The sequence below is a fragment of the Dendronephthya gigantea genome, unplaced genomic scaffold (assembly GCF_004324835.1).
Source record: "Dendronephthya gigantea isolate DGI-Jeju-01 unplaced genomic scaffold, DenGig_1.0 000007F, whole genome shotgun sequence".
Taxonomy (NCBI): Eukaryota; Metazoa; Cnidaria; class Anthozoa; order Malacalcyonacea; family Nephtheidae; genus Dendronephthya; species Dendronephthya gigantea.
Window position 1 is genome coordinate 2,076,730 of NW_021163017.1, and position 11,021 is coordinate 2,087,750.

Consider the following 11,021-nt stretch of genomic DNA (forward strand, 5'->3'; position numbering starts at 1 on the left):
ACTCCTAGGAAAACAAAACTCACTATTTCCCTCCGGAGCATACATTAAGTGTATAATATTCACTTCGACTTCGGCTCAGTGAATATTTAATCACCTCGCCTTCAGCGACTAATTGTTAAATAGAAACACACTTCTCGACCGATCAGCACTATAAATGTTATATTATAGCTACATAAACATGTGGCATTCTTTAAAAAACAGCATATAACCGAAAGCGTGTTTATAAATACACGTCTTGTACTCATACAAACTGATAATTATTGTACAAAAAGTTGCATGTATGGGGTATGAAAGCTGAGAATACTTTTCAGCAAATATACTTGTACATTTTAAAATTAAATGCAAAGCGATCATTCCAGTAAAGCATCGGTTTATGCAACTGATCATATATGGTTTTGTTAAGAATACAAATATACGCATATCATGCTAAATCATACCTCTAAAACTGAGCGCTGAAGTTATTTGAAATAAAAGAAATGTTAATTTAGTTTTGCGATGTTCCGGCTCCACATTGGTTGATTTTTTACTCTGATCAGCTTGGTAGCCGCTGTCGATTCAGTCTCACTATCGGAAAATTTTAAGTTTACGTATATACTGTAGCTATTCATGTCTTTAAAAATTAATTGTTTTCGGAGTCAATGAACACTAAAATATTAGTATAGCTTTGTTTTAACGTCTCTTGGCCAGAGGTAATTTGCCTTTATATACGTCTTCTCGAGCCTGGGACAAACTGGTGAACTTAGCTCGCACACATGTCACTCGTGACAATTATACCTACACATATTCCTGGTCTGCGGGGACCAAACTGAGGTATTTTCACATTCCCCCACGCAGACTATAGGAATATGTGTAGGTGACAATTTTGTCACGAGTGACAGTGTACGCGCTAAGTTCACTAGTGTGCCCCAGGATTCAGCCCGCGCGCTATGTTTTTGAAGTTCGTCACGGGCGCATGAGCAGAATTTCAAAGACAGTTCTGCCTGCGCAGAGCCTGCCACGTATACTTGTCACGTGCTTGTGTCTTTCACAAACGGCCTTCAACAGCGATTTAATTTCTGGCAATTATCGGGCAACGCATAAGGACGAGTTCCCCTGTACACTTCGAAATGAGTGTATCTGACCAGCATTCCATTTCACCGAATTTCAACTTCTTGGCAAGATCTTTCGCATCACGGGCGGAAGTAAAAGAACATTTCAAGAAATGCCTCGCTTCGGTTGGTTCTTTATGCTGCGACTGTCGATAATAAAGAACAGCCTCCGCAAGTTTTGCCTGAATCTCCCGAAAACGACTCAGCGGGCATTCCATCTTCAATTCATTCAACGCTGTCAGGGCGTATTTTGCTTTTTTCATACCTTCCTCTGTACATCTTCCATCTAGAATTAAATCTTTCGAAAGGAGGCATTTAAGGTAGGAAAACACTAGGGTGATGTATGCCTTTTGTTCCATGTCTCTTGATACAGAAGTCGGTTCGACCGCCCGGAGGTGTTCAATGGCTAATTCGCAAAGTCTTTGCTGGGCAATGGCTAAACCAGGTTCTTGATCATTGAATGAACTAACCGTCGCTACCAGCACGTGAATCGCAGCCGTAAGAAAGCCGCTTTCGATTGATTCTGCTTTTGTTAAAGCATCCTTCATCACCTCTTCGATACCGCCGAAGTCTTTCTTATTCCGCCTAATAACTATTTCCAGATACGCTGCCAATGCATTGAAAAAAGGCGAATCGTCGACATTCTTTAAAATTTTGTTGAAATTGTTAAGAAATTTTCGAGCTTGTGTGAAATAACTTTGACGCGAGCATGCGATGACGCGTTTTGAATAGATTGTCAACAACACCTCCAATGCTGCGCAATCCTGTCTTCCGGAAACTTGGCTTTCAAACAGTTTTGCCATCTTCTCCAACTTACCCCACTCACCGTTGTTGATTAGGTCCATCAGATCGTTGCTCGTACGAGTGCAACGTTGCTTTATCTCGTCTGAACTCCACAGGATACGCGGGACTAGATGTGGCACAACGTCTTCCTTTAATATTCCATTCCTCCAAGAGGCAAACGACATCTCTTGAAGTCCTCCCTCAACCATTTGATAACACTCCGGTTTCTTAGTGAACACGCCACCCGGACAAGGAGCGATAAAGATGACAATCACAAAGGTTAATGGGATAGCAATCGAGAAATCGTCTACCACGGGCTCGAAGAATATTTCCCACTGTTCGCCTCGTTTCGGTTTGCCGACATTTTCCGGCCAGATCATTTTGAGGATGGCTTTTTCAACTTTCCGAATAATATCTTCCTTTTCCTCTTTGTTATTTAACAACTGTCCTTTAACAATTCCGTCGTCTTCAATACCATAATAGATATGACCTCCGATGTTGTTGGCGAAAGCGGAGACATAGCAACTGAATCGATTATCTTCACCAGCTATGCGATCAGCTGCTTGCTTTTTCACCTTCGATGAACTTGCACTCACGCACTTTAATTCAGTAACTTTATTTTCTGGAAAGCCACAATATTTCTTCATTATGAATACCTTGTGGTGTGAGTCAGCGATTACTGGTTCAAAGATAACCTTCCTGCGCAAAATGTCTTTGATATCCTCGTAGGGAGCGACGAGAATTACCTGCTTTTCACTTCGTAGGTACAAGTTGTAATTTATTGTGATAATGGACGAAGACTTTTTGACTTTGCAGACTATCTTGTCCTGAAATTGTTCGTCAAAGCTAGTATTGTTAGTGACTAGCTTTGAACCTATTTTACTAATGAGTTGTTGTTCAACCATTCGAATAAATTCTGACTGTTTGGGGTCATTTTCACGGCCTGTTTTACTCTGACGGTCATTGATTAACTCCAATGTTCCACCAGCCGTGTTAAGCAATGCACAAATAAAAGCTACCACCTTCTTTAAAATTCCTTCTTTAACATTCTTAATGGGGTTAGGTGAGCTAATTTCGTTGAGAGGCACTTCAATTTTAAGGGGTTCGTGTTGGGGATTCATGGTTAAAGTTTTTGTCCAGCACCGTCGGATCTTTCAGATGCTTTATAGTTGTTTCCTCGAAAGGTTTGTCTAGAATTGTAAAAAAACCCAATATGTCGTTAGTCGTAAAATACGTAACCGTAGTAATAATTTCAATTTTTCGACTTATTACTTTACCCTCGACGCACGACTTTTTACTCTCGACTCTCGAACCGCGAGCAGCAGTGCACATCCTTTAATTAACACTAATGACCTTGACACCTGCTACATATTCTTTATGCCACCATTTAAGCCGGTTTCCAACTAGCGATATTTTTCGCGCGAAGCGACTTTATTCCTTTGTATTTGAGCAATTTGTTCCAGATCGTTGCAGTTGAGAGCTCTGAAACAAAAGTAAAATGTCGCTTCGCGCGAAAAAAAATCGCTAGTGGAAAACCGGCCTTAGAGACGACTTCATAGACGTCTGAGATCCCTCAAGGGACCAGGAGAACATTGGCATATGTCCAAACACATTTTTGTCTTACATCGCATTACGCAAACAAGCTCAAATTGATTACTCTGAAAATTGCTGTTCACGGGCATAGATAGGCTAAATGACAATGTTGCGAAAATTAGTTATAATAATTCAACATATAAATAAATAATGCATCAACTCTAGTTGTTATTTCAATTCTTAGAATAATATAAACAGCACTGTTGAGATCAAAACAAAACAGCATGTCTGTTTATATACTTCACCATGATATCAAGTGCAAGATAATGATTATATCAGCGAGAATTATTGTTGCTATGCGCTCGGAACGTGCCAAAGCACATGCAATTATCGAACGAAATATGTCTTTTAAGTTGAACGCAGCAAACATCCAAATTCAAAACAATCATTAACAGAAAGCAGATGACACGTAAGAACACACATGATATGAAGATGGAAAGTGAGTGAAAAATGGATAGTGTTCTGTAAACAAAATACTATACTATTATATAGTGCTTTGTTTTTGAATAGCAATCTGTCAATACAATGTTTACGTGTGTCACATGATATTCAGGTGGCAACTTTTGCAATTTTAGCGCAATCATTTATGAAATCTACAACTATCTATCAACGATTAGAGCGAAAAAATGCCACACTCTCAAACAATTAAGTAGCTACATTGTAAATTTAAAGATTTACTTTGCAACAATCACACCAATATGTCACAATAAATCCGGTTCATTATATATTTGCATAATTCGTTGCTTTAATACCTTAATATAGTCTTCTTATTGGGTTTAATACGAATACTTTACTCCTTGAAATTCAGTAGATATAATTCCAAGATACTTTTTATGGCATTTCCAGGTTAAGTGAATATTAGAACAGTTCCTTTTAAAGCCAAACCAACAATGTAAGCAGGAAGCATGTAATTGGACGATTGTTTTGATGTTCATTAACCCGTAGAGGGTAGAATCTCGTGTAGGTATTTCCCCAAAACGCAATATAGATATAATTGAGAAAATACAGATATAATTGAAAAAATACAAGAAATTCTCGTGGATTGCAACTTCTGACGGAAGGTGTTACTTTCCACACTATTTTTTAAATACGTTCAGCTTGGTATAATAGTGGATTCAGTTTGGAATTAATCGCGTCACGTCTAGGGGATTCCCCAACACGTATTTTTCTGAATTTCCTCCCGCGTAATCAAGTGTTTAATGGCAAACCTATATAAAATATAACCTTTGCACATCATCCTGTTGGAACATTTTGACGGCGTAGATACTCTGATACTAGAACTGTTTGCAATAGAAAAGCTTACAAGGTACTGGGAATTCCCCATAACACAGCACGGGGTCGTTTTTGGAAGTTTTTAAGCCCGTTTTCCACTAGGCGAATATATTAGCGCGAAAAGTAGGAAGCGATTTCACTTTTTCGCGACGATTTTTTTCTTAAACCAACCACATCACCGCGTATTGCAGATATCGTTTCGCGTCGAGCAAGAAAATCAGCCTAGTGGAAAACAGCCTTTGGTATCAAGAGCAAAAATTCTAAGGATTGAAAATCGTTGATCATTTCTGTCAAGGAAGAAAAGCCTCAGCAGACCTCAAGGCGAGGGAATTTTTTTAATTGGTAAGGCATGGGGCGGGGACGTTTTTACGCTCTAAAATTTAAATAGAGCTTGAATCTCTGAATCGCGGCATTTCTCATACCAAGCATTTGCGATAAATGTAATTACCAGCATTACTCTACGTTGTAATATAACCGATCTAGAATGCAAGATTTAAAAAAAAAGGAGTTTGGCACGATATTTGAGCTTCATTTACTGCATCCTTATTAAATGCATAATTTATTCCAACTATGACATCGAGCAGCCGAAAAAAACTCACTCTCAAACATAAAGCCATTTAAAGGCTTTAAATAAATGCAATGTTTCCCGCCAGGGGAACAAGTGAAAAATTTTTACGCGCATATTGTCATAACAAAGTGTTTTTTGAAATAAAATTGTTGTGTAACATGTATGTTTTTGTTCCTATATAACAAAGCACTTAATGTACACTATACCTCGGGAAATAGTGAGTTTTGTTTTCCCTTGACTTTCATGTCTCAATATTCTCTCAATGTCTCAAAACTCACTATTTCCCTCGGGAAATGAGTCTCAATATTCCGACTCTTGGAAAAACAAAATTCCAATCTCTATTTCCCTCGGGAGCATACATTAATTGTATAATGTTTTATACTGTATCAAATTTATATGACTGATAATATACGACAAGTTGAATTCTTTACTTGAATTTTAAATGTTTTGGTTATCATCTAGTTGCTTTCCAATATGCCCCTCACACAGGATTCCCAGTGTCTCTTGAAGGTCTACACGGTTTCAGGAAGATTAGCCGCACTGAAGGTAACCATCACTGTCATGGTAAATGTATACTTCGTTTTCGGGATCATAGAAGTCCCTATAATTTATAGTCCACGACTCGTCTTCAGACAGTTCATACTCAAAGTTCTCAAATTTCTTGTACAACAGCTGTGATCTACAGGATTTTATGACTTGCCTTAAATGGACGCACACTTTTGCCAACGATGTTAAGCTTGAGTGATCAAGAAGATGTAAAATCCTGATGAGTATTTCAACGGGCATGTGAAGGAGTAATGGAAAGCTGTTAAATCCTTGCAAAACTCTTTGTACAACTTGCCAATGGGCAGTCATCGTAAGGTTTTTCCATCCCTTGCACCATGTCTGCCTGAAGTTTTCGCTAAGTTCATAACCTTCCAAATCCAGTGATGTTGGAGGAATGAAATCGAGAATTGGTAACCGGAGAAAGTTGAGTTTTGAAGAATCAAAAAATGGCGAAAGATTGACTTTCGGCGAAGAGTTATGGTGGAAAGTTTGCATTGTAATGCTAACTGGTGGATATTCTAGCAGTGGCCTTTTATTTACCACATGGCGGTATGGCTTGAGTTCAGAAACAAGTTGGCGCAAACTATCCTTGCTGGGATCGTCGTCTTTTATTGATATCGTGAACTCATCAAGATCATTGTGATTTGATTTTTCTTTCCACCGGTCTTCCGTAATCATAAATAAATCTTCAGAACGGGACCTTTTAAGACAGCTTTCGACCAGGTGCAACGTTTCTTCAAACTTGCCTCCGATTGCTTGCACCATGCGACGAATCTCAACCCGAATGTGATTTGGTGCATTTTCAAACACCTCTTTGATTTTGCCATGCCTAAGCAACGACCAGACAACTCGAGGGTGAACAATTTGTGCAAGTTTTGATGCATTCTTCCACCAGTTGTAGACGATCTTCTGTCTAGTACCATCACTGAACTTTATAACCCATCCTTCTTGTCGCTTTTTATTAACTGGCATAGCTCCTGAAGTAGATGAAGGCAGGTTGGGAGATGTCGTTCTTTCTTTACTCGATTCAATCCCACCGCAGTACCAAAGTACCTCTGAATACGGAGCAGTTATGCGTGGTGTTACCATAAAGAACCCAGTAGCTCTGGCAAAACGCAGCATTGTGTTGTACGATAATTCACGACCTTTTTCGTCATTGATAGTAAGCAAGACAAGACCTTCAAAGAAATAGCTCACAATAACGGTGTTATTCTGGTAAATAATTTCAAACAGATATGTATATCCTGCTTGAAACATGGAGAGGTTACAGTGATCTTTGATCCATTGTTTCGCCCAAATCGCTTGATTTGAATCCATTCTTCGTTTGGTCGTCACCAAAACTTCCTTGTTCCACAAGAATGCAATTCCAAGTGATCCATCATATTTTATAGTAGCTTCAACCATTTCATTAGGATCACGACTGCCAGTATCTGTAAAAAGAAAAGCCGTTCATTAGTAGCTAGCATGATAAAATTACTACATATGCTGATTCGTTGACAGGAGAACAGCTATTTGCATACAAACTAGACAGCGTAAAACTAAAAAAGCCAGAAAGGTAAACGCAAATACAGGCAAAGGTACAAAATATTGAAAGCCTGGCAGAAGTGTTTTGACAATGAACAAATCGTATTCTACTTATACCAGCATTGAAAATTATATCCCAAAAGTTATTCCTACCGCATGATTACCTATACTAAAATCGACTGCAAAATGTAGTTTAATATATGAATTTACCTTCAAAGAATTCGAATCTGACGAAAGGCCTTGTAACGACAGTCTTTGATGGTGGATGAAGAACGAGGCCACGAGAAAGACGAACAATGGGATCACTGAACAAAGCTGTGGAGCGATGATAGGTGAAGATTTCTAGACCTGTGGCTGAATCAACGGTTTTATCAACTTTACCAACTTTGACTAAATCTTCAATCTTAAAGAACAGTTCATCAAATGAAAGACTATTAGCTGGATGATCACCGGCAGATATATCTGTCACATTCATGATGCTTCGATGTTGAGCAAGGTTTGACAGAAGGTTCTCCTTTGTGAATGGTTTTTGACATATCTTCTCTAAATGGGCAACGGTCTCAATGGATTCAGGTGCATTCTTATCATAGCGCACAAAAAGTGCGTCCCAGGAACTCTTGGTTGCATTCCAACGACATTTAAATACATCAGAACTGTCTGATTCATTTCCAGTAGAATCCAGTTGTAAATCACAGTGTAAATCATCTTCATTTTGCCATTTAAACATCAATGGATCGCGTCCAAAGATATAGGCTTTGTCCGGTGTAAAAATCAATCCGTCAAAAGGATATGGAAATGCAGACTGAAGACATCTTTGAATGTCGTCTGGTGTGGATGGACGATGTCCTTTGATTGCACAATGGACTGTGAGCAATTCGCCTTCGTCATATGACATATCCTCAGGTAAAAATTGATCACTTACTGATGCTTGCTTCATCAGACCAACAATATCTTTCCTGATTGGCAGTTTATCAAGGCATTCCCGTCTAATACTGAATGGCCATTTCCACAAGACATCCCCTGACAGTGCAAGAACATCGAACACCAGAAAGACATTGTTCTTAAGCTGACATGGGCTTATCTTAGCCTGAATTTCTGAGATGAATGTAGAAGGCAATAATTCTCCATCGAGAACAGTGTTGTCAGGCAACTGATCATCTTCGATGTGGCAAGGATAAATCTCATTCCTTCTGGTGATAAAGTAAGCTCCATCTTGGATTTTGAGCAAAAGACAACGTACACCATCTGCCTTAACGGTAACATAGTAACGTGCTGGGTTCGCAATCCAGTTGACATCACGGTTGCTATGCACAAAGCTGGCCGGAAGAGCAAATTGAAACTGGCAAATATTCAAAATCGAAAGCAACTTTTGGAACACATTTTGTATTCGTTTGGAATCCAGAAGCATGAATTGCAGGTTATTTGGCGGCAGGCAGATTGGATAGTCATAAAATGACTTATCCTCATTACGATTCCAAAACTGTAGATCGATACCAGGAATTTTGGAAAGCAAGTTTAATTTCGTGTAATAGTTAATCATGTCAACTGATTCCCTCTTCCACTTAAAATAATATTCATGGGGAGAATCGAACATCATTCGCAACATATCTTTATTTTCTGCGCGACTCTGCCAGTTTAGTTTTAATTCCTCTTCATCGATATCAAATAAAAATGCTCGGGTTATTTCAAGGCCATTTATATTTGCTTGTGTTGCGACAAACTCTGCATCGTTTAAGTCTTTAACACAATCCAAAATAAGTTCGTGTTTCGTCGATTCTTTAAAATCCACGAATGTGTTACAAATCATGTTATGGCAATATTCTTTTATCTCTGTCACATTAGACTTCAGCCATGGACTGATACAACTTCCTTTGCGAAGTTCATCTCCGGTTGACAAAAACATACTTTGAGCATGACGTGGAAGTTGTCCTACATTTCTCTTTAAGCAAAACGTTGTTTTACCACATCCACTTGGTCCTAAAAGTACAATGACTTGTTTTCTGCTGCGGTCGCCTGCCAAATTCTCCATTTATAAATAAATTTATCACACAGAGGCTTGGTTGTGTCAGTTGCTTTAACATGCTACACGTACAAGCGCCACACACAATGCAAGCGATCATTCATGTGCAACCATGCTTTAATCCAAAAACACTTAAAAATGGTAATAATTTCATGTCCAGATCCACGAATATAATCCTAGCTTTTAATCCCAAACCTGACCCTAACCCTTATCCAACTACTTATACTAAAGGATTAGAATCCAGGATTATATTCGTGGATTCTGGACATGAAATTATCACTTTAAAATTGCGTTGGATTCAAGCCAAATTTAAGGACACGGAATGACGGGCTCCAAGCACACTACTGGTTATATTTGAATCGTTTTGGAATGTGGATGCAAGTGGAATAGTTCAAGCAAACATGCACATTTTCAATTTCAAAATGGTTAATCACTGTATTAGTCAGGCTATACCTTTTTACCATGGTATTACTTTACATCATTGTACGTATATTACGCCGACAACGATTACCGACACAATGCATGCTAGTGGCAGGACATCATTTAATGTGCATTTCAGTAGTGTTAAATTATTTCTTTGTACAATTGCAGCTACTTCCACGCGGTAAGCGAAGAATCAATCAAAACATGGTGTACTTCCAATAAGGAAATCCGGGTCATAACATTAGTCATAATTAATCCTAATGTTTTAGTGGTTGGTTAATCGATTCCAGTCAGTTTGGCAGATTTAAGCTGATATTTGTCAATTTAAGACGAACTTAAATCAACCGAAAAGGGGTAAAAATTTCTTTATTAGTTTTTAAAACGCTTTCCCTCGCATGAACGAATGCATCGGTAGCTACCTGGCTCCACAGTTCCCGTGCTGTAGCTATATATTAGTCATATTAGAAGTAAAAAGAAACTACACCGTAGATTTCTGTTTAACTTTGTTTGGCATAAGACATCCGTTGCATTCAAATTGACGTACATACAATAGTCTGATTATTTGATACTATTAGCAAGATAAAATAAAAATAAGTTTTTCGTGTCAAAGAGAAGAATTAGTGTACTATCAGTATTTTCGTTCAGCGTTAATTAACTTGAAAAATCTTGCTTGTATTTTAATATTTATCCGCCATTTTGTTTATTTTGGGAGAATTAAATTAAAAACCAGGACCAGGGTTCTCTTGCTTATATTCAATGCCTTTCTGCTATTTTGTTGACTATGGGAAAATTAAATTGTACTGCATGTAGTACCCTCCAACGGAAGGATATTAAATTAAAGGGTTCCCATCAATTAACAACTACTTCGTAGTCTCAAAGCTCCATCATAAAATAATCTTTGTCAGCGTCCACACATTGCTGATTCTATTCATAAATAAATTATTTTACAAATCATATTTCACACACAGGAGCGAACTATACTAGATGAGATAAGAGCATAATCATATAAATATTCGTTTTGCCCGTTCAATTCGACATTCAAATTACAATAGCCATGCACGCAAATTCTATGAAATATACCTGACAAAGGGGCTGTTTACATGAGCCCGGTTACCCGAGATTCAACGAAGCGTGAGAGGACTTTGAGGTATTGAAATAAGTCTTTATGACACCAAACAAGCACATGCTATTGTTGTGGTGACTA

The 11,021-nt window shown here is 38.3% G+C and overlaps 2 protein-coding genes across 2 annotated transcripts; both read right to left on the bottom strand.

Annotated features, from left to right (window-relative positions):
* Window positions 1-132: 132 nt before the first annotated feature.
* LOC114516993 lies at window positions 133-4,331 on the bottom strand. Its single transcript, XM_028536625.1, has 2 exons — window positions 4,217-4,331; window positions 133-3,061 (listed from the first exon to the last, which is right to left on the bottom strand). Exon 2 carries the CDS (start codon window positions 2,990-2,992, stop codon window positions 1,049-1,051), a length of 1,944 nt encoding a protein of 647 aa, XP_028392426.1. The 5' UTR covers window positions 2,993-3,061; window positions 4,217-4,331; the 3' UTR covers window positions 133-1,048.
* A 1,437-nt stretch (window positions 4,332-5,768) lies between these two features.
* Window positions 5,769-9,367, bottom strand: LOC114516992. The gene is made up of 2 exons (XM_028536624.1): window positions 7,585-9,367; window positions 5,769-7,280 (listed from the first exon to the last, which is right to left on the bottom strand). Exons 1-2 carry the CDS (start codon window positions 9,275-9,277, stop codon window positions 5,836-5,838), a joined length of 3,138 nt encoding a protein of 1,045 aa, XP_028392425.1. The 5' UTR covers window positions 9,278-9,367; the 3' UTR covers window positions 5,769-5,835.
* Window positions 9,368-11,021: the final 1,654 nt, after the last annotated feature.

What these genes read in the sequence shown, in the direction of transcription:
- LOC114516993 (XM_028536625.1), bottom strand. Translation starts at nt 2,992, where the DNA reads ATGAATCCCCAACACGAACCCCTTAAAATTGAAGTGCCTCTCAACGAA.
- LOC114516992 (XM_028536624.1), bottom strand. Translation starts at nt 9,277, where the DNA reads ATGTTTTTGTCAACCGGAGATGAACTTCGCAAAGGAAGTTGTATCAGT. An exon ending in CAGATTCGAATTCTTTGAAG is followed by an intron (nt 7,281 to 7,584) that starts GTAAATTCATAT and finishes TTCTTTTTACAG; the next exon opens with ATACTGGCAGTCGTGATCCT.